The sequence below is a fragment of the Blennius ocellaris genome, assembly GCF_963422515.1.
Source record: "Blennius ocellaris genome assembly, chromosome: 4".
Taxonomy (NCBI): Eukaryota; Metazoa; Chordata; class Actinopteri; order Blenniiformes; family Blenniidae; genus Blennius; species Blennius ocellaris.
Window position 1 is genome coordinate 5,831,444 of NC_137653.1, and position 24,702 is coordinate 5,856,145.

The following is a 24,702-nucleotide window of genomic DNA, read 5'->3' on the forward strand; positions in this document are numbered from 1 at the left end:
GAAGCCGCGCCTTGTGTGTGTCGGGTCAGATCCGTGGACAGCCACACTATGAGTATGTCAGCTTCGCGTTCATGTGAGGGACGGCTCTGACAGGCTTTCTCTGTTTGGAGTTACACAGCCGAACCACTGTCCTTTGATCCCAGGGCTCTTCTGCTTGCGGGTGTGAGACGTATTCGCACCAAAGGGTTCATATAGGAAACCGCGGAGTGTCTATTCACGTCTGTGCGCAATGTGTGATGGTCTCGAACGTTGACAAGTAACAACGCTCGCACGATACGTACTTGTGCACGGCATCTGGAGGGGATCTGAGTCGGTGCGGTAGTATCCGTTGCGGCAAACGCAGTTTATGGCGCCTTCATTGGTGGTACGGCTGTTGATGGGACACTGCATACAGGACTCATCTCCCTGCGTCGGCTTGAAAGATCCCGAAGGACAAGCTGAGGAAGAGAAGAAGAAAAGCATTGAGGATTTTGGACTGAAATACATACAAAAAAAACTATAAAAAGCTGAACAAGTGTGTCTTTTTGTGTGCATCAAACAATTTACTGTATTAATTATTTTACCACTGGGAGCACATTGAAGTACTGCAGTGTGTATTTAACCAATAAAATTACTACTGTAATTCGAAATAAATAATCATGCTTTGCTTCTAATATGATTATAGCCTCATAAAACAAGAAAACAATTTGATTTAGAAATCAACAGTAAGCAGCTCTGGACTTTGAACCTCACAGAAAAGGAGGAAAAACAAAATCAGTTGCAAGTTTTGGTGAATAAACTTGATTCAGAACCATCATTGAAGTATTTTAGGAGACTTGCATAATAAAAGAAAAGGGTGTGCAATACATTTCCAGCGATTTGGAAATCGTACATGCTTTATTTTTTTTTCTCACTTTGATGATATTCTTTTCTTTTGTTTTTCTTGTCCACGGTTTAAACTGCATTTTATGTATGGAAGATTTAGTATTTATAAACACGACATTGCTCAATTTCACAAAATTGTTTTTGTGTTTACGCTTGAATGAAAAAAATATTTAAAAGGTGAACACTGATGGAAGAGTACTGCTTTTGCCCACACAGTGACAGGAAATTAAATTTCTTAGCAATTACTAAATTTCACTTTAATTTTGTAATAATGTATCAATGTTGAAGGATTACGTAGTAAATGAAAGGCGAGATGTAGTACTCTCACTGCCGTTGACACACCAACACTCTTAAAAGAATAAACAAACAAATGTCATCATGGTTTTCTTTTTAAGTATTCTTTACATATGGTTTATAAGCTTACTGTGCTGACTTAAACTCTTGAATGTCTCACTCTTTGTGACTCAGTGAAACGTACACACACACACACACACACACACACACACACACACACACACACACACACACACACACACACACACACACACACACACACACACACACACACACACACACACACACACACTGGCTGATTTGTGCTGAGGCTTTCTGTATACACTGTGTCATACAACAGACCAGTGACCACAGTTCAGGGCACATACACAGGACACTATGCCGGCATGAATATGCATCAGCGCAACACAAATACGCACTCGCTCAGTATTGCATGTGAGCATCTGGCTGCAGATAGGGCAACAATGCAACTTGTTGTAACTTTGCTTTGAATTATTCACTGTGCTGTAGTTGCCTGAGAAATCTCTGAAGTGCCCTGCTTTCTGTTAAGAGCCCTTTTAAGGGCCCCTCCTTTCTGAGGAACCTGGAAGGAGAGAGCTGGATTCATCACACAGACAACGATGAATGTGCACACACACACACACACACACACACACACACACACACACACACACACACACACACACACACACACACACACACACACACACACACACACACACACACACACACACACACACACACACACACACACACACACACACACACACACAGCAGCTGCCATTAAATTCAGCATTTGTGCATCTGACCGTGTGCAAGTGAATCACAAGCTGCACACAGGGTGAATCTGTTTGTGTCTGCCAGTCAGTGCTGTGATAAACAAACCAACATGGCTGTCTCTGAAATCCCTTTATCCTCCCCTCTCCACTCACATTCTCCCTAAACCTTGGCTGCTAAAAAAAAAAAAATAATATTAAAAACCCCTTTTTCTCTCCAGCATTTGCACCTGCACAATGTCAAGAGCTTTCCTGGTATCTTGGGCCAAAAATGGATTCGCTTCAGGTAATCCAGCTCCCACCTGCCTCGCCGATAGAGGAGAAAATACTGAGGTGCTGGGAGTAGAGTAACATAAAACATTCACACAAGGGACCCACAACATCTCTGAAGCAGAAACTCCTCAGGCTTCTCACTGCTGCTGTCTTTCTTTTGTACCTGCAAAATTAATCTTAAGCTTGGTGGAGGTTTTTCCTTCAATCTAAAATGTCCTTTTCTCATATGCATTATTAAGTCAAACAAATTAAGTTTATGTATGCACTAATTACTTGGTTTTTTAAAAGTATTATTTAAAAACCATCTGTTTCACAGTGGAAATAATGTTCTTCCTGTTTTTATACCGGCTTCTAAAAACGTACTTTTACATGACTGCCTTATTTTTACACCGTGAAGTAATAATAAGGGGGGGAAAAATGCAGTCATTATTTCATTCTGGCACCGAGCTGGCAATTACAGCTCCACTGTAGCATCTGGAGTCGGGCAACATCAGCAGCTGCAACTTCCATTTAATGGAGGTCAAAGCACAACGCAGAATTAGTCCGGGTCCAATCCCAATGTTTGTATTAGAGAGACACATTGCTGTACTCGGAAACCCTGTTGGCCACAGATTAATGTTCTTTTCCCTTTTTTTAACGAGTCAAAGTCGATTCACCATCACCGTTTAAATCATCATCCTACAACTCTGACAGATGCACTTTATGAACCAGACAGTGGCTGACATATTGTATGCTTAAGACGCGCTGTGACAGTGATGTAAATCACAGTCTGCACTGACATAAACGGTGAATTACTATGCCTATGAAGGAAAATGAAAAATGTTTTGTCCTCCCCCCATCTTAAGCTTTGTTTTTCCTAAGCAGTACATAAACTGTACACCAGTTTTATAAATGACTGTTGCGAAAGACTGTATTAAAAAATTCATCTGGACAACAATACTAAGGACACAATGAAAGAAGATAAAAGCAGAGACTAAAAAAATATATTCAAGAAGTGGTGGAAATGTGCATAGGTGTGTGGGCATATTTATTGATGTCCATGTTAACTTGATGACATAGTGGTCATAAGTGGGTGGTCCCGGCTTCACTTTTTAGCTTTTTTTTTCTCTACTTTATTTGTTCCATCTGAAATATCCCCATCATGTACGTTAAGTCTCGTGTCAGACACTTAATCATGATGCATGTGGATGTCAGAATATTTATATTTTTAGGCTCCGCTGTGGAAGCTCTTCTACATCAGATCTAATAACTGCCCCTTTTGGGGGTGAAAACCAATCTTTAAGTACTTTTTAAATTGCTTTTAATGATTTCAATGATGTTCTGTGGCTGAAAACAAATTATAGAGTTAAAAACGTCTGAATAATTAAACTATACTGCTTGATGAGCGTGAAAAGCGACATGAATATAATTTGCTGGTTGTAATATTATGTCAAGGTTGTTGGCTGAAGCACAGCTGAACAACAGATTCTTTAAACCACCAAAATGATAAACGCACCCTAATTAATACTTCTATTATACTAAAAACAAAGTCTTGTCTGAGAATATTACGGTTGATTTCTGAGTATCACAAATGTCAATGGCGGGCAATTATTCCCAGATAAATCTCAAGTAATCCTGAAATATCTCCTCACGGGGTATTAGCCTTGACATGTTTTTCTTCCCGTATGATTGATGGAGGAAAAGGTTTTGGGTGCAGAGCGAAACATGAGGCCTGGACATTCACACTGCCAGTCAACAGAGTCTGTGAATGAGGCCCAGGCAACAGCTATGTGGGGGAATTGGGATCGAACCTCGGTGGCGCGGCAAGGTCTATGAGACTACGGCTCAGAGAAGCAACACCAAAGGAAACGCCACGGCATAAAGAGGTAGAGGGGAGGAGTGTGCAACGATGGAAACAAAGAGAGAGCAAGAGAGAGGGGAGAGGTAGAGGGAATTCAGTGCATTACTGTGCCCACCATGAATGTATAGACTTTGACAGTATGCAGACTTTGCATAACAATCCTAACAATGACTTTAAAACCGCATGTGGATAGAAGTCAAGGACTATAATTGATGAACACTTACTAAAAACCAAGGATGCCATGCTACCATGGCGGCTATACTTAATTGTTGTGTTGGATGGCACGCTGGAGGGGAAAAACACACTTTCCCACCAAACACTGAAAACAGAGTCAAACTTAGATTAGTTCAGCAGCCACAGACAGCCCTGTTGAATCTCATTTCCAATGGACTGGTAAAATGAAGAAAGCATAAGCTGGATGTAACAACAACCCACAAATTTTCAATTTGTTTAGGGAAAAAAAAAACAAAAAAAAAACAGCCTGTTTTATTATCAACATGAAGTTTAATTTTAAAAAGTGAATCTAAATATCATTTGAGATTATTCTTTTAAGAATGTTGGGAAAAGTAATATAAACTTTATAATGTTATTGAAAACGAGTGGGGACTTGCTTAAGACTTACTTAACTATGAACTGTTCCCTAATACAGAAAATATATGTACACGTCGGATCACCCTTGTCTATGGTTAACGTGTAAGGTGTAATTAATGCACAAAACAGTAAAAGCAAGTTGATCATTAAAGTTGTAAAGAGTGAAAACAGTATCTATGTTGTATAAAAAAGCAAAAGTGAGCACAATAAAAGCAATTGTTGAATTCTTTTTTGCATACTGGGTATCATAAGTTCAATTTGTCGGCTAATTATTGGCTATTCATAGAAATCCTCAACCATTTTAATTATTTAAAGCAAATAAAAAAAAGAAAAAGAAAAATATCCTTCAACTTTGTCCTTATGTGGTAAAAATGTCAAATTTCAGGTTGACTGTCATTTCTTTACATTTAATGCTCAATTGTTTATTACGATAATATTCATGACGATGCTCAATAGAAAAATCTGTTTTAAAACGTCTGTTTTCCATGAATATAATAATAACTTTCTTCTGTAACATGTTCATCTGGCATGCAGTGTCAGGTAAGCCAGGTGTGTGGCCCCCGCTCAGTACAAACAGTGCCAAGTACAAAGCTCTTCAACAAATAAATAAACAACATTGATATTCGAGGACGCGTAACTGTTTACCTTTAACATCATTGTTCTCTGTGATGTGTCGTCTTTTTGTGGCACAGTCTAGAGTAAAGACAAGCCAGCCTTGGCAGTCCTCTGTGCCTTGCCAAAGCCATCATTTTGGGGAAATATTTGGGGAATTTCCAGTTCATACTTGGATAACAGATTTTAAGAGTTACGAAGTTGTGTGGTGTCAGATGTAGAGCAGCGGAGACATGGAGAGCAGTGATTAAAACTCAGATCAGAGACTTAATTCCCTACCTCCCCGCCTGCCCAGATTGCTGCTGTTGAGCTGTTTGATCATCGTGTTGGCAGTCCTGCTCAACATCTGAAAACTAAAGGTTGGCTTTTTTTTTGGGGATGTTTCCTCTCACTTCAGATATCCTTCTGGCAGGAAGAATTAATTACTGCCAGAATATTAATTGACAACAGTTCTTCTGTCGCCCCTTTGCTCCACTTATTAAAAAAAAAAAAACGTCACATTGCTATTAATATCATCAATAGTATCAAGAAAAAAAAAGGCTATGTTTTTTCTGTTAAATCTCAGGGAAATGCAGACAGGACATTTTGGAACTGGGACAGACAATGAAATGTGGCAATAAGTCAAGAACAAAAGCCACATAGAGAAGTTTTTTTTTTTTTTTTTTTTAAAGGGGAATTTATAAACACTTCAGATTCAATTTAGGAGTAGCTGTGTCAAAAGGTCCAGATCACCTCAAATTGGTTCCAGGCACACAGCAGGCGCATTCACTATCACATCTTATATTTGAAAAATAAGTGAAAGCTTCTGTCTGCGGGGGTGAAGAGCGTTTTGTTTTCAATGTTGTCTGATTGTTTAAAGAGCTAGTACAGCATTACTTTAATCCAAAACTGAGTTTAAAAAAACCAACAAAAAAAAACAGAACCTGATATAATTTCCATACACACACACACACATAGCTACTTGTGTCTGCCTACTTTTATTACTTCTAATAATATATAGTGTGACACAAAGGCTTTAATTAGAGGTTTTATGCAATACTCACAGAATAAAAATAGTACTCAAAGAGCTGTTAGGTAGGCTAAGCTACTGTGAGACGGTGCAAGTTGGATTTACAGCAGAGAATTTGCTGGTTGTGTCAAAAGTTTCCTGAATGTTTTAGCTGAAAAGATTTATTGAGGAAAACACCTGCAGGTAAAAAAAAAAAAAAAAAAAAAAAAAAAAATCCAAGAAAGTATGCACATCTGTGTGAAGGGTGAAAAGAGAGCTGCACGGAGTGATGGCAAAAAGAGAGACGTTTTCAGTGGTGATGGCGATGTGAACAGCCGGGCCGAGCGGCTTTGTTCGAATCAGCAGTTCACACATACACACAGAGCGCACACACAGGCAAACAGAGAGGGAGAGGGAGAGCAAACAAAAACCAGGCATTTGACATTTCCATCATGGTGCTGTGGGCAATGTGGTCACAACCAGACAAACATGCCAGCTGATACCAGGTAATCCAGTGTAAGGCCACATCTACTGTTTTGCTTTAAAAAAAAACCAAAACCAAAAAAAACTCGAACACCTTTTTCAGTTTCCACCACCTGCCCTCCCTTCATCTATAGCCACCCAACAGGGATACTCTTTGTCCAGCAGTCTGGGGCATCACAGCAACACACCCCCTTCAGGCCCCACTTTTCCACCCATTTTTCCCCCTGATTTCCCCTCCTCTTTTCAGAACCCAACCCAGAACCCTACAGGACTGCTTTATTTAATGAACACACCATTGAAGAAGAGACAAGGGAGACAAAGAGAGACAAGGGTTGAGTGTGTGTGTGTGTGTGTGTGTGTGTGTGTGTGTGTGTGTGTGTGTGTGTGTGTGTGTGTGTGTGTGTGTGTGCGTACCCGTGTGTGTGTGTGTGTGTGTGTCTCTGTGTGTAGTATTCAAGGTGTGAAAGAGAAAAGACTCGATGTGAAAAAAAGAAAAAAAAATCTGAGGTGCTAGGTTTTGTGAGCACAGCAGGAAAAAGTGCTGAAAGCAGTGAAAATGGGCAGCGTCAGAGAGGGTGTGTGAGTGTGTGTGTGTGTGTGTGTGTGTGTGTGCGTGTGCGTGTGCTTGCGTGCGTGTGTGTGTGTGTACTGGGTATTTCCGTGTGTTCCATTGTGACCAAAGAGGCCGCTACAGCGTGCCACGCACATGTTTGGGCCTCGATTTGTTTTGCTGTAGCCTGTAAAAAACTATATGAATCATTGTGGGGAGGCTATTGTAAATAGATGAGCTTCTTTTACGAGAAAGACCACTCAGAAAATGTGATTAAAAATAAATAAATAAATAAGTGTTAGCTTTTACAATTGTTGCTTCATTACCTCAACTGTGCGGTCGTCACAAATACGCTATATAAGACGATAGGCCTTTGAACTGCCCACATACAAGTTGTGTGTGGATCCAAAGGAGGCCAGACACAAGTCGTGTGTCTGTTCCTGGGAGGGAGGACAAGCCACCCCCCCGCCTCAGCACTTCCACGAGGAACACTAGCTTGCACTGTTTGCAACACAGGGTCTCCGCAATTCAATTAGGAACACAGTCCTCCTGGCCGTCTAATTCAATCAGGCTTGTGTGAAAGCTATTAGACAACTGGCATTCGCTTCACCCCACACGCACACACACACACACACACACACACTCACACACACACTGGCACACAAATGATATATTCATTTCTCCCTCTAGGTTTCCATGTCTGGTGCAATTAACAGGTCTGGGACTCCGCACGGCTCCTCACACTGTAAGCCGGGACGGTGTCAGTGTGTGAGGGCAACCGGTGATGAACTACAAGGTGTAAATCAGACGAGTTTCAAACTCAAGGATAGCACAGGGTCATTTTAAAGGGTCATTTTCTATTTTCTACATCCGTGAGACTACGATAGAAATTTCGCTTAATTGATAGCAAATTACAGCATGAAATAAGAAAGTAATAACTAATAAGAAGCATGACATCCTACAGTTTTAATTAGAATAAAAATTATTTAAAAAAAGCATCACCTGTTGTAGTTGAAGCAGTATTTGAATTACAGGTTTTACTTAACCTACAATTTAACATTGATTTACGATGTCTGGCATTGAAAGTAATGCCTAATCATTGAACTTGTATTTATAACTGCTTTCATACTATTTTTAAGAGGTTTTTTTTCCAACGTTTATATGTGTTTATGGCTTTGTTGACTCAGATTTCAGAAAGCTTTCAACAGTTTCTTTGAGTCATGTCCTTTAACATCAATACTCTGGGTTTTATCTGATCATTGGATTGGGTTTTGAAAGATTTCGGATGGAAGTTTTAAAAGGTGTGTGGACTGATTTCTGACTATGTTTGGCATAGGTTTCAGCTGGTTACTCAGTCAGGGATGACACAGGTTTCAGGCTGGTTATTGGATTGGGTTTTTTTGCTGGTTTGTGACTCCTTTTCTTCTCCATTTAGAATGGTTTAGGACTGTAATTTCACTTGGTTTTAGACAAGTACCTAACTGCATCAACTCTAATGCCTCGCCCCTATAATTCAAGGCATTTCGAGTCATTTTTAGACCATGATACTCAGCAGCTAAATTTAGGATGTTTTAAAACTTTTTTTTAATGATCTGCGGGCAGTCTGAATGAGACACATCCAACTTAAGAGGAACTAGGGCAGCACTCCCCTATTACCAAACCACTGAACACAAGAGATAAAAAAAAAAAAAAGTATTTACTCAGTTTTACTGTTTGAAATAAAAGGCTTACAAGTTTTTCCTGTGGTGGCTTTATTTTAACTCATAAAAATCTCAATTTACATCAGTTCAAGTCTCTGACTCTGACAAGGCAACTGTATTTAAAACCACCTCAACAATCTCTTTCTGTCACTCAAACCCTATATACCCACATGTTGCTTGGTCCAGACGTATGCACACCCATGCAAACTGGAGTCCCACTGTGATTAAGTGTTCATGTGAGGTAGGGGGACTCTGTGTCATAGACCACGTGGAGGACAGCGGGATGATTGGAGCGAGACACTGCCCCGATGTGTCTCTCAGCATTTTTGCTCTAAGCTGCAACTCCTGTGCAGTTGTCACAGTGCTCAGATCCCCAATCCTCCTGCCTCCCGTGGGCTCCTTTGAGACAGATTAGGAGCCCAAGTGAGCAGCAGATTAGCTGGAAATGTGGGACACCTGGGAAATGAGCTCTGAGGGCGCTGGCACCTCGGGAGGGCCAGAGCTGAAAACACACACACACACACGAATATGACATGCGCTGTCCACGCTCCCGTGAAGGTCCAAACACACACAGGAAACTGTAGCACGCACACACTATAAACTCATTTAAGTCCATCTCCTTGCGACACATGCACATCAACACATTAATAAGTAGACAGCATAATGCAAAAAGCTACTAATAAACCCCATCTGGACACTGCCCAGAGGACAATTTCAGCTCACGCTGCAAGGGCTTAACCTCATATATGTGGCTCATATACAGGGCACACCATCACAAGGTTTGGTATTTACAAGGACAGAGAGAAGTGTGGGGCTCTGTTCAGAATGTAAGCAGCAGCTAAAAATACTCTCGAAGGGAAATATTAGTCATGTAACAACTGGTGTAAATTAATTTCCCACTTACTGACCTTATTTCTAATTATCTCCTTAACCCTGTCCATAAATACCACCGCAGGCCGCACAGCAAAGATGTGGCGTTAAATCTGTTAATCCACCTATTTTCCATGTTTTTAACTTGTGATAAGATTTCCACAGAATTATAGACTCACGAGAAAGAGAAATATGATAGGGGCCTGGAAATATCATGAGATATAAACTGCAATGCAATCAACATTGCACAAAAAGCATGGCAAATGGACATTTCTATTACATATTCAGTACCTCGTCCTTTGACACGCATACTCGCACACATTTGCAATGAGCAGCACTCGACCACCGTTGGGAGCAATTTGGGGTTCAGCATCCTGCCCAAGGGGCACATTGACATATGGACAGGCCAAGGTGGGGGCTCAAGCTCACACTCATGTAATTGGAAAAGATCCTGGGTTTGTGTCTGCTCTGCAACACCTGAATCTGATTGTGTTGTCATCAAGCTCGGCAACAAATCCTGAGCTGCTCATTACAATCAAGACGTTTTGAAGGAGGGCAACATCAATAACATGTGGCTCTCTCGGAGCAGGATTTGAAACACCCACCTATCGAACACGGTGGTGAGGTGTTATGGTGATTATGGCCAGACTGTCTGATTGATGGCCAAAAAAATGTTGGTAGTCCTGAAGCTTCATTTCTCCTTGAAAATGAAAACATACTGAAAATCTTTACTTGACTTTGAGGAATCAGTAGAATTCTTATTTGTACATGGTGATTTAGTATGAGATCGCATCAATTACATTATTATAAAAAGGCATACGGCTCTAAAAACACATAAAGCTCTTAGCAATTTAAACAGTCAAACTGGAAGACGGCCTTCTGATTTCTTCCTCTTTGTTAAAATGTACATTAACCAAAAAAAGATGAAATCTCTATATTTGATCAGATGGAAATAGTTATATTTTCTGTACCGAATGCCATGAGCAATTTATGGGGTAATGCATCATCATTTAAGTAATTAGTTAATCACATCAATTATACAGCAAGGTTGATATGCGGTATAATGAAGTATGCTTCTGCACAGCCCACTACGTAACCACTCCAACACTGAGCCTTTCAGATTATCATTTCCATGTGGCGAATGTTAGTGTCTTGAATCAAACAACGTTGGCAGAGTTCCTCTCTGTTCGAGACCACAATGCTCGCATGATGATCATCAGGTCATAAATACCAAAGGAGGGAAAAAAAAAAACATCAGTGAAAACTATCTTAACCACAGTATTTCCATAGTGTGTGATAACTACCATCTGTCAATAAAGGGAGGAAACGGAGATGAAAGGAGAGTATCACTGGAGCCACGAATGCAGCACAGTAATAACGTCTGGAATTTTCACTGCCGCTCTTTTTTCTTCCTTTTCTTCTTCTTTTCCCACTTTTTTTTAAAGCATGGGAGGAAAAAAAAAGAGAGGCACAAATGTGGAATGGTGAAATTACAGGCATCCGAGCCAACACATACGCGCAGGGTAGCAATATGAACAAGGCGAGGAGGGTGGGCGGTTGTGGGGAATAATCCGGAAAGGGTCATTTCATGGAGGCAGATCACTTGACAGCTTGCTCTCCAGAGGATGCAGGGGTCCAATCAGGTTGCCGGTGGACCCTGTCGGTACACTAGGTTGCAGATGGCTGGGGTGTGGCAGAAGGCAGGCCCCATTGTCGGCATTAATCTCCATTTAAGATGGCTTGTCAACCTTCAGGATCCACATCACACCGAAGCTGGATACATTGTATTCCATTATTTATAATGACGGATCATTACCAGGGGTGGAAAAAGTGTCAGTTAGTCCACAGTAATGGTACAGAATTTGGAATTATAGCATGCCTCTCTAAAATCTGGTCAATAATTAGTTTTCTGTGTTCAGAAGGGGTAATTAATTCTGTCAAATGCTGTCGTTTATTGCATAGAGATGGGAGTAGCAGACGTATGTCAGAAATCCAGTTATTACGAAATACCTTTGTTCAAATGACGTCAGCCTAAATATTTTGTACAGTTAAAAATCAAATGGGCCGAGGCTGAGAGTTAGTAAAAACAAAACAAAAAAAAACAAAAACAAACACAAGTTGGCAAGTTTGATCCCCTTCACCACCATTGTGTGAATGAGCTGAAATGTAACCCCCCCCCCCCCAAAAGAAACAAAAAAAACCCACCATAGCTGAACTGGTTCTCAACACAGCTGTGTTAATCGTTTTAGTTTAACCTCCCACCAGCAGCCCACTACCCAGTCAGTAGACATTGTTGAGTTCTTGTCCCTCGAGCTAAGGCAGCATGGCCTTACTTAACATTGCATGTCAGCTGAACAACACCGAACCCTCTCTGTCATGTGACACCAAGTGCCAGTTATTGTATTTGTAGAGCTGTCTGATGTTCCCGATGGTTGAAAGATGGAAAAACAACGATGTCTTTCATTTCAGCCAGTAGCTGATAGGGCGTGCCCAGAGATTTTGGAAACCGAGACCAGGCGTAAAGTAGGCGCAATAACGGTGATCAGATGTCAGGGTGTTAAGCTATTATTGTTGATTCAAACAAAAGAATGTGGGAAGCCTCCAAACTCCTTCATCTTCATGGGAATGCAGCACCTGGCGCAGCCTCAGTGAGAAAACTTGCCCATGTGTGACTAACGATTTTTCACTGGGAGCTAAAATGAGTTATTGCATCAAAAAGCATTTTATCATGCTTGAAGTGGCCAAAATGTATTGAAGATTCATGGACACCCATGGTGACCTGTTCACCACCCTTTCTTCTTCAAATACCTTTTGTCAGACAGCAACTACAACAGATTGGGAATCGGCATAACCTGCAGTTCTAACAATGCAAACTTGCTCAATTTTCTTTTTACTTTTGCCCGGGCACCTTGTCTACTAAGAGATGTTATGAAACATAACATAATATTATAAGCAACTCAGTGGTTATAATGTTATGGCTTATAGGTGTACATTTATTTTTGGACAGGTCTGTTTACACAGCGAGTTCTCCTCGATGCACCAATCGATGTGTCTGAACTCTTTATGAGTTTTGACTGAGGCTGTCTCTGCCTCTGCCTCCAAAAACCCCCAAACGTGCCCTTTTCTCAAGGACAGACGGTTGCCAGGGCAACTGGCTCCATTGCCATGTAAGGCAGCTTCCCCGCTCCGTTCCACAGGCTGCACCCGGACCTCGCAGCCCTGATCACAGCCTCAGACTGCTGATGACAGTGGGGTGTCATGGCGAAAGCAGGGAGAGGGAAGGTAGAGTATGAGTAGTGAAAAGAGCAGAGGGAGGTAAGAAATGGAATGAATGGAAAGATGGATGAAAAATGACCCCAATGACCTGTTGAAGACATACAGCATTTTGCTCTAGAAGTCACATACTTCTCTTGGCAGAGATAAGGGCCAATACTCAGGGAATTATACTGACCAGTCCGTGAAATAAACTATCCATTAAAGTTGCCTCAATGTTCTGGCGCTTGCTGGAATTTGTAAAATATCATCGGGTTCATGCTGATTCAATCTCCCTTATCTGGTTCAACAGCCATGCTTTTCTGCCCCCCCCCCCCCACACACACAGCAGCCACAAGTCGCTGTCATCATGACCAGCCCAGGTGAGCGGGGCAAGCTGAATGAGATGGGTAGTGGCGGTGGAGTCCGTGTGCCTGCAGGCAGATGTAGGAAATAGCTGACAGAGGCAATCACATGTCTGTATGTCTTTTTTGTCTGTCTGTATTTGTAAAGGACAGCACAGAGAGCAAAACTGAGAGTGAGAGAGGGGGGTGGGGGGTGGGGGGGGTGGCTGTACCCGAATCCAAACAAAGACAGCGAGCGGCAGCCCTGGGCTTGACGACAGAGGCTCCCTGAGGTGCAGTCTGGCTGATGGACAGGTGGTATAAAGGGCCTGCATGTTGTCCAGTCAGGAGGGGCAAGGGGGGTGTCACAGTAGAGGAAGGGGGTGAGGGGGGGCAGGGGCAGAAAGGAAGGAGAAGGGAGAGGAGGGAATTGCAAGGAGCAGCTGGTGCTGAATCCTGTCACTGTCCCTGTGTAACCCTCCAATGCACGCATACAAACACACCTCAAACAAAAGCGAGAAGATAAACAGTTAACTGGAGCTGGACTGAGCGTATTATGTTCAGAGGCCAGATTCGGTATCTCCCGCCGTCTCCCCCGAGAGTCTATTTATTAAAGATTATATAGACTATTCTCAACACATGCATTTAATGAAGGCGCAGCAAGTGCGCAGGGAGTAAATTCTATTATCCATCTCATTTACAAGATTAAAAAAATAACTGTGTAATCCCCCAATTTTGCACACATCCACCGCCCCAAGACACACATCCACGAATTTCTGAGCACGTACATACAAACACAACCCACTTGGGAATTAATTTTCAATACGTCCAAACAGTGTGTCAAACAGAAGTGCCCACCAGCTCGCAAGAATTCAGAAAAAAAAAAGGATTCTAGTGATATAAAGGCCCAAACGATGCGATTAAAGCTGCCAAAATCAAACTAAACAAGTCCTCTATATAGGTAGTTGTAGGGTCGTAAGGTTGTCAAATGTTGATTTCAGATAGAAAGTTGTGTCCAAACTACTTCTCAGAAAGAAAAAAGAAAAAAGAAAAACTGTGGAAATCTGAACGTGGGCTAAGTCTGACCAACGTTTTTCATATATGTCAGGAAAAAACAAATCGGCTTACAGGTATGGGACACGGCGTAAGTAGAGAGACATTTTTCCTTTTGAACAGCAATTTTCATAAAGTCTTTGACAACTATGGCGCTTTTTGAGGACTCAAAAGGAGTAAAGGGTAATTTGAAAAGTTGTGAATGAAACCTGGAAAAAGTGAGGATGAAAGCTAAACTTTAAAATCTCTGATCTGATACTATGACTTAAATCAGGTTGAAATGAGAGGAAAGATTCAAGCCATGACATGTAACTGGAAACTCAACGCACTGAGACATTTCCACTTGGATTCTAAAACTGCAACTTAAAGCATCAAAATAAGAATTTTTCCATGAACAATTCCGCAAAGTACGTAAAAAAAACCTCCACTTCCCAGCGCCATTACACCTGCACCTGAACGGGCAGGTATTGTTGAGAGGAGATTCATTTGAAGGTTTTATTGGTTGCTATTTAGAGGTTGAATACATTAAATAGCCCAATCATGGCTGCAGAGTGAGGTGGTGGCCCGAGCAAATTTATACTGCGTGAATAGATCGACTAATTAGCGTTTAAATATGTCATTGATTCATCTAAAACAAAGATTCCCCAAGCTTTTCATGTGCCCGCTCTATATCTTCTCCCTCTTTATGACTATATCCTTAACCCTGATAAAGGAGGGGCTTGTCTGCCTTGCCTCCGTCCCATTTGTTCTAATCAATGGCGGCTGCTAAGCCCAGACCCAGGGGGGGTCACTGAAATTAAGTACCCAGCTCACACAGAGGAGGATCGGGCTGATTCCGGGGCTGTGGAGAGATAGGAACTCTTCACGTGTTTCCCCATTACTGCATCCACTGAAACTTCTGTTTTTATTAAGGTGGACTGAAGATGTTTCTCTCAGAACAGTGACAAACCTCAGCAAAATACTTTCCTGGAAATTTCTATAAGCCTTTTTATTTTGTTTATGTTGCACACGGCTGGCTCTCCTTGACAATGCTCTCAAGTGTTCTCAAATTAGACTCCACCATCTGAGATTTTGTGTGTGTAGAAAGCCAGTTTCTTGTGTATTTCCAATTAATATATATATATATATATATATATATATATATATATCAGCCTCCAGGCATCTACACCAGCGGCCCTACAATATTTTTTTGCGCCACGGACCGGTTTAATGTCAGACAATATTTTCATGGACCGGCGTTTAAGGTGTGGCATATAAATACAGCAGAATAAAGTGATATGACCAACACAAAAACTGTGGTATTTTGTAAATATAATACTAAACGTGAATTCACTGTGCACTTGTACGGCTTTCTACTTACTTGTATGTTATTCTTTTTCCTCACTGGGCCTTTTCCCCTTTGCAAAAAAACTTTCCAAAGACGTCTGTTTTGTACTCATTTTGCTAGCTTGTGGGTTTAATATTAGCGTTAATGTATCACGTGACCGAGACAAGAGTGAGTCATAGATGGATGTAACGGTCTGAGGAGTCTGGCTTGTCAATCATCCTCAGTTAGAGAGGATTAGCTCTATGACTAAATTTCATGCAAGCTACGCACATAACTCCATTGTAACCCACCTAGCCTCAAGGCATAGTTTTCCACGTGGCACGACTCGGCACATTCCTGTACAGCATGTCTGACATATCCACACCGGCGACCACATATCATCTTTGACGTTAATGCCTAGGTGCTGAAAATCATCATTGTCATTGTAAAAATATAGTGGTTTAGTAGATGCCTCCATCTTCTGGGGGATAGCTACTGTATTTACCCCTTAAGCTGACAAACATGTGAGTCACCATAACTATCTATTTGTACCCAGTTTACAACAGGAATTTAAAGCAGTGGTCAGCAGACAGGAAGTATTCAACACTCATGTTTGAATATGGTAAAAACACACACAAATCTGGTTACGAATTCAGTTTTGTGGCCATAAAAGTGAAGGTGGTAAAGTAGTTAAGGCGGCTGAAAGTGAGTGAGGGCATGCAAAAAAACGACGGGCAGATTAGTCTTGGGTTCCTGGAGGCAGCGGGATTATCCTTGGGTGGCTAGTGAGGGGAGCGGGGGGGGGGATTGGGGTCCACGTCAGTTGCATTCAGACTAAAATCCCCTTCTGCGACACACGTAGATGAAATACCACGGAATAGTCTTGACACATGGGCTGTCTACTCCAGGCAGAAATGCCAAATAGGTGTGGTTTACAGCAAAGAGCCAAAACAATCTCAATCAAAATGCGTGGTTGATTTGGGTTTCCTAAACCCAGATCACTGCTGCTATGGTTCGAAGGGTATAGCGGGTTGTTTTGCAATCGGATGGTTACAGGTTTGATTCCCTATCTATGATGAGGTAGGGACTATTTTAGTACATCAGGCATAACAAGAAAAGGAGGCGGGGTGAAGAGACAGTCTTGCTTTGCTTCATGGAAGTTTGATGAGCGGATGAGAAGGGAATCCATTCAAGACCTTCGATTTGTGGCCACCTGCCACCCCTAGGCAGAGGCATAAGCAATCGATTAAATAGGGAAAGTCCTACTTTTAATCACGGGTGTTGATTTTTATGGGCTCTTTCTTTAAGACGACATCAACAGCCTTTGATAAGTGCATCTTACGTCAAGAGGCCAATCTAACTGATATGATAATCTCTCAACTTCACATTTGCTATTAATCCTTTTTGACACACTTTTTCCAACATGCCCAAACCCTGTTCAGGTTAAACACAGTGTGCCAATAAACAAGGGTAATTCTATATAAGATTGCTTTCATTGACGCTTCCAAAGGATCCTCCCATTGACAGATGTCATTTTTCTCAAAAGGAATGAAATCACAGATGTTGAGAATAGACTCCTTAGGGCACCAGTAGAGGTCTCTCGCGAGGTCAAAAAGCTTCTTATCAGCACACTAACAGGTTCTAGCTGGACAAGCTCAATTAGCTACCGTTTAGTGCAATGTATGAGAAGACCATGCTCTCAGCACGAGGCCCATATCAACAGAACCAGGGAGATGACAGACAAGGCAAGCCCACAAAGGCCCGATTGTGATGGTGCCTGGAAGGTTGGTGGAATTGGTAATGAAGAGGGAAGGATTTGTGTTTCCTGGGGGTTTTGTGACGTGGCCGATAGCAATCTGCCAGCTGAATGACAATACCACTGTAGAAAGTATTTTGGATTACTTCCTCTGAGCTCAAAATGCCAAATTGAGTGTAATAGAAAAAAGCTAATTGTGTTGATTAATAAGATTGAAATGAAAGGCTTTTGAACAGATACTTTGTATTACATATATATTTTTTGATTTCGCACACTTGAGAATTGACTAACAAGGCTAGATAGTTACAGCATGTCTTTGACAGGACAGCTGTTTTATTAGGAAGGGCAACAAGATAAATAGTGATGTGCTTAGGCATGTTGAGTGTTTTGGTAAAACAATGACAGTATTCCTGGTTCTCAGCTGCTCTGAACAGGATAACAGTGATCCTGTTGATGCCCATCCCTCTTGCAACACTATACAGACGGGTAACAAGGCACGTCAGAACCATGATTTCAATCACAGTCACTCATTCAAGTTTGGGAAAACTGCCCGTTGGCAAGGAGCACACGCAGATGGAATTCAAGCCTTCCTTTGCCAAGCTTTCATTGGCCCTTCTCCCTATTGCCACACTTTAATAGCAGCGAGGTACAATACTGTGAATGATCTGCACAGAGTCACGCTGCTTGCAGTTCTCAATTGATCTTCATAATCCCACAACTTAGCACTGTGTAGGGATGAAACGTCTCCCAGAGGCTTTCAGAGCAGAAAGACAAATTCAATGCTCCGATCAAGATTCTGAAAAATATACTTGAGACTTCACTCAGCCGGGGTATGAAGCATACCTCTCACCAGATTCAGGAGGTTTTGGCTGTGTTTTTTTTCCTTCCAGAATTGACACAAAGACTTCAGAAAAAAGAAAAGAAAAAAAAACTACTTAACTACAAGCAATCTGTTGAAATAGGTCATTATGGTGGAGGCATGCTGCGGATGCACCGCCGTCCCCAAATCAATACGTGAATTGCTATATTTAGTAAGAAGGTCGCAAGGAGGAGTTATCAACCCTCTGCAAGGAATGAATGACATGAGTGAATCGGTGCTGTTCTTGAGTGGGGGGGGGCTTCTCATTTTAGATGCAGATGGCTTAGAAATGTCTAGTCTAGTGAGGGTTACTCTCTGCGGAGTCGTGAGATATCCCCTCATGGTGGCTGAAAATGTCACAGTCTGCTCCATGTCAATGTCACTGCATGAATCTTGAAGGTTCTGCAATGACACTTATCTGTTTTGTGACACTGTATTGTTCACATGTATAGTACCAGTGCCTGTATAGTAATGCAATATGTTGCTTTGATTTTAAGTCTGCTATTTGTGACATTTAATGTTTTACTCCAATGTAACGAAGCTATTCATCACTTTAAAAAAATGTAATGATCACAATGAGAAAAGAGTCCATGACTGTTAACTTTAAAGAGCTGAAAAAACATTCCGAGCACATTCTGGATTTACTTCAGTATCCAAAAACATCAGCTCTTTGGAACAATGCTGCAACTACATGAGCCAAAATAGCTGGACAGGCTCCTAATATTCGGTGTGCCCGAGACGTGTGCGTGCATGAGTACAAAGAGCACATGGTGCATTTCAACTCTGACAAACATAAATTCATCATTTAAGGTAACACATGCCAATGACAGCCCTCAAGTGTGCCAATTCATATCTTGCTGTAACCAATGTGGGATGTGCCCTCCTGCCAAGCACACATTTTACAGTGTGGCTAAGAGAAACATAGCACAAGTCTACACGGTATCATGATCTTTCCCTCAAAAACACATTTTCCTGTCTTTTCATCACCCCATTGCACTGTTCAATTTTAACTCTATTCGTCTCCCCGAAAGCTGACAGGGTCTGTCTTTTGGTTTTAGCGAGAGTCCTCACCCTCATTTTGACTTTGCATGGTGGAAAGCTAAGACAAGGGGAGCCCAGAATCAAAACGGCCTCATTAATAACTGTGACTAATGTATTCCAGACCGTTCTTTAAGCCTGTTACTTCACAGAGAAGAGATGTCCGCACTTCGAGGGGAGGCAGAGGTGGCCCCGGTGTGTGTTGAGACGGTGCCATACAAAGTCGGCTGGCGGGGTGTAATGAAAACACCCTGCACATGAAAATGCGCGCGATACCCACACCGCCAATACCGCCCCCACCCCCCATTCCACACACGCCCCGCCACCCAAAAAGCGAGTATAACTCCGTAAGAGACCACACAGCCTCGAGATGACCACAATAAACCAGAACACTGGTCTCAGCACGAAGTGAGCATTTCCCAGGCATCAATACGCTCCCAGACCAATCCGGGCTTTGTAGTAAACACTAGCGGGTGGTTAAATGTCAAACTGGAGGAGGTGGGTACGTGATTTCTGTGTGTATCCTGTTGACTGTGTCTCTGTTTTAGCGCCTGTTAGTTCCAACACCGCTCTCTCTTTGAGCCATATAGAGTTGGATCTAAGCATTGTACAGGGAAGTGTGAGTATCCTATCTGTAAATAGGAAATCAATTCCTGACCTTAGGAACCTCTTATTTCTCTCTATTTTTGCCAATACTAAAATCCCAATAGTTACTGTGGAGGTAATGGATTTTTACCACCTCTAAAATCACTTCCTCACAATAACGACCACAGGACATAAATAAAACACCATACAAAAGTTTTGAGAGGTGAACTTCAGTGAACCAAAAGGAAAAAAAAAAAGTATTCTGGTCTTGCTTTATTTATGCTATTTTTCCATTTTGCACAGTCCGAATACTTTAATTTGGCAAGAACATTACAGGGAATTACAAGGCTACAGTTCACCTGAATAATAACAAATTAAGAACTAATTATGATCTAATTTCCAAACGTGATGGGGGACCTAAACACATGACTGATAATGTCTGATCGTTGTACTTAAGCTCATGCTGTGAGGAAGCCATGTTATTTTTCCACAGTCTTTTCATTAGCTCCATGTTTACAGTATCACCCCCTCCTTATTCATATAAATTTTGCATAAACAGAGAATCCCTGAAGGCTTTACAGTATAAATTGTGGGAAAATAGTTCTAATCACAATTCAAAAGACCTCGAGGTAGAGAGGAAGAACAGGAAGGAGAGGGGGCCATGGTAAGATCACTCTCACCCACTGGTACATATTATAATACACTGTTAGGAATAGTCCAACTGACTAGATAAGGATTAGCCTGCTGGATTGTGCGCCGCCTTTCATCTTCTGAAGCGTGGTGTAAGAAAAAAAATATCCGTATCCTCCAGATGAACCCGGTGCTTTACAAGGCCTATAAGAATGAGGAAAAACCGTGTCGAACTCTACCTTTTAGCCGAAAGCTTGGGAATTCCACAGGAGAGTGGAACAGCTCATTACATTGAGTAATTTATTTGCTTAGCAGCTGCCCAAGGGAAAGTAAAAAGTTCTAACATCCAGAAAATTCTGTAAGTAGTCCATTTACAAAGCTGAAGCTGTCCCCCGCAGCTATGAAACACCATCCCCCCTTCAACCAAGCTTCAACAATTAAACCAGGCCAGGATTGTTTTCCTGCCTGGCATCAGCGGTACTCACACTACACAATTATGGTCTTAATTGAGTGATGTGATTTCAAACAATTAAAATAAAATGAAATGATTGGTGCTCAGTTATGTGTCAAAAAGTTACTGTCTTTTGAGTCTAATTTGTAATCGGAGTGTCAACTTTAAATATTCTTACCTGCGCAAGCCACGAAGGTTTGAAGAAAAATGGTGTGCCGATATCAAAGATGCTGGTCAGAGCTTTCCCTCAGGGTCTGAAATACCTCAAACATACCAAATGCACCAGAAATATGTCCTGAGGTCTTTGGTCTACTCCAGATTTCCTGTAGTGCTATGCTTGAGGTGATTTTTCTTTTGAGTAAAAGTTGAAAGTGAAACATAACAGAAGCTGATTAGAGTAATTGGAAATTTGGCCCATTCATTGAAACCACTCTGAAGGAAAAGCTCCAATATCTTTAATGACCATTTGAGGGGCTGTAGTGTTTTGACAGGTGATTGAAATGCTTTAGTGAGGTAATGACTCACAGAATTATTAAATTGCTCCTATTTAGCTATATACTTTGACATTTAGCGTGGAGCTGTTTAAATGGTGTGCTGATTTATAATTAAGATAAGAAAGATGGATACTTCATTCACAAATGTACATTTGAGCAGACATTGCTAATCGTCACCATTTGCAAATGCAAGTGTTATCAAATTATTTTTGATATTACTAATATCAAGTGTCGAGGTTGTCTGCGAAGCAAGGACAGGTACTGACATGCAGTAGGCAAGGTCCACTTTATAAAGTTAAAATTTTTTTTTTTTTTTTTTAAATCTACTGCACTGAATTCAGGCTAAAACAGTACCAGATTTGATCTGCATCAGTTTATCTCGTAACGAGGTGGATTTGAGCAACACATACGGTAAATATCATTAAGAAATGCATTAATTGGTGACTATTTCAATTACGGACGATGTTGATCAACTGTTGATCCCATGATGCTGCGACTTCTCATTCAGTTTCCCCATCAGGGTCATAATTTGAATTTGTGATCGGCTTCATCCATCTTCTAAACCGCTTTATCCAATTGATGAGCATGTGGGGAGTGAAGATCATCCCAGCTGACTAACCGGTGCAGGCAGATTTGCCAGTCCATCACATCAACCTGGCAACCTATGAGACAAGCGTGCTATCCTATACCCCATGATGAGCCCCCTTTCTTCATCTCAGAGTTAACCAGTGTATCTATATTATTTTTATCCACACTTTGTGTTTTGACCCATTTGGGAGCAATGCAAATCACTGAGATGGTGAACACGTAAAATAAAAACGACTGAACATCAGCATGTGAGTATTGATATTAAACGGATGATGGCCTGCCACTGTGCTTAACTGCACCCTCAGTGCCGCGTGTGTGGCTATAGAGTCTTGTTAAAGACTGAATGTCTCTTCGGCTTTCTTTATTTACTTAAACGAGATCTGACTGAGATGTAATCTTTGTTTAAATTAACTCGCGGGTTGAACTCACAGTGCAGGCGTTACTCTTTCATCGATATCTCCGGGGCCTCGTCACTTGATACAGTGAATGACACGAGTAATATGCCTACTCAACAAAATATTATTCACCTGGATGCTCCCAGACGCCTGGAACACACAGGTAGTAACCTGGCAAAGAAAGCAAAGCACAATCCTGTAGCGGTGGCTCAAGACAGGGGAGAGCTTAACGTTACATCGACTGGGCTTTAGAGGCATGTGTTCAATTTCAAGCTCAACACGTATCGGAAACCTCCCGGGGAGACTGATGACAGAAAACTTTAGCCACACCACTCCAACTTTTGAGTTGACATTAGCAGCAGATTTCTAAACATTACGGAATTAAATCCCAAAACTAAATAAATATCAACATAAACTGCTTGATTTGGTTGTTGACTTTTGCTCAAACACTACAGAGGCCCCTGGGGCTGCTTAGAGAATATGTGGACACAATCAGCACAAAGGGATTCGCTGAGGTTAAAAGAGTCGTTGCCCTTGAATCCAAGGATACTTTTTGTTTGTTGCTTCTTCCGTTTTGCTCTCAGGCAGTGGAATTGGCCGATAATTAAACTCAGTCTTTTTGTTTTCCTTTGAGAACAGTAGTGTGCACTTTCTGAATCTAAATCACTTCCATGGCCAAGTAATTAAATGCACAGGAATTTGTCTTTGTGACACCGGGACGGGGAGACACATCGACAATGGGGAGATTTACAGCTCGCACTGACTCATGCTACAAAGCAAAGTGGACTTTCAAGTGTCCGGCAGATGATATAGAAGACATACCACAAGACAAAGTATTTAATTACATCACTTAGCAGTGTTTCAACACTGTTAAGTGTTACAAGTGTTACAATAGATGTCTATTTTTGGTAGTGTTACTTGCAAGTTTTCCTACAATTCACAACTTCTGAAATTATCACATGGGGATTAGAAGGCAGCAATATCAGGGAATCTCCTCAGTGGAAATATCTAGCTAATCCCTAATCCTAAGAAGAATTTTTTTTTTTCAAATCACAGAATAGTGTAGTGAGGAAAATCTTTTGCCATAATTTTCTCTCCCTGTGATGTCTTTCTTTAAGGCTGTATGAAGGAGATGAGCTACTTTGGTTATTAGTGTGGTATGTTGACAAGCAGCGGGACAAGCTGCAGATAAGAAGACAGAAACTCTTAGTATGTTCCTGTTAATACCCCACGCAACTCTATCAGCTCTCTCCCATCTCTTGCCCTCATCAATTCAACCATTTAATCTTTTATCACTGGAAGTTTACCATGGGCAGGATCTTTGTTGGTGGGTCATGTTGCGTATTTTAGAGCCCATTATGGTTCACAAGTGTTGCAGACTGCAGATATAAAGCTACATAAAAAGCTGCGGCACAAGTTCTCCTCAAAGTATCCAACTATAAAATAATTAAAATGAACCAATCCCCACCACAACGAATAGCTTCTAAATTATACAACAAACAGATGTCTCTCAACTCCATGCAGCAGTAGGGTGGGCACAATTATATCAGGCACAGAAAATAAAGGGAGCAAAATGCTTTCTCACAGGGTGGCTGCTGCAGCATACTAACAATAGGTGCTTGTTTGTACATTTGTTGCACAAAAGCATACTAAGATGTGAACCGTATGACCCTCGCCCATATGTGCATTGAAAAGACGAGGATAATTCGTAATTTGTCAAAAGTACACAGAGTGACATTTAATTCTCTGCTTTGAACCCCCAGTCACAGTTCTAAATAGGACACAGCTAGAAGTTGTTACTTCAAACACAGCAGTCGTAAAGGCAACTGATAGGAATGCAGTATCTGTTAATATCTGCGTAGGATTGTATGAAATGAAAGTGTCTCTTAAGTCGTCCTTTTTTTTCTGTGCCGTCAAGTAAGCTTTTGAAAAATTGCCCATCTTGTTTTGTTGCCATGGGCTGTGTTGTTTTCCAATGCATTTTGTTTGGCCGGTAACGATAGAGAAGGTAAGTCACACGCAGTGCTATATCCAGGCAAACCTTAAAGCTGTAGTTTCATTTCATTGTCAGGATATACATTTAACTGTACTGGTTCCTTGAATCAATAAA

General features: G+C 41.4%; 1 protein-coding gene across 2 annotated transcripts in view; it reads right to left on the reverse strand.

Moving 5' to 3' along the window:
- The window catches only part of ephb2b (eph receptor B2b), a gene marked incomplete at its 5' end in the record, with an annotated part of 133,458 nt that overhangs the window by 39,607 nt on the left and 69,149 nt on the right, over positions 1-24,702 (reverse strand). For both annotated transcript variants that reach the window (XM_080494933.1, XM_080494932.1), the window contains one exon: positions 282-437. In XM_080494933.1, coding sequence (XP_080351059.1) covers positions 282-437 — 156 coding nt within the window. The remainder of the gene's footprint in view (positions 1-281; positions 438-24,702) is intronic.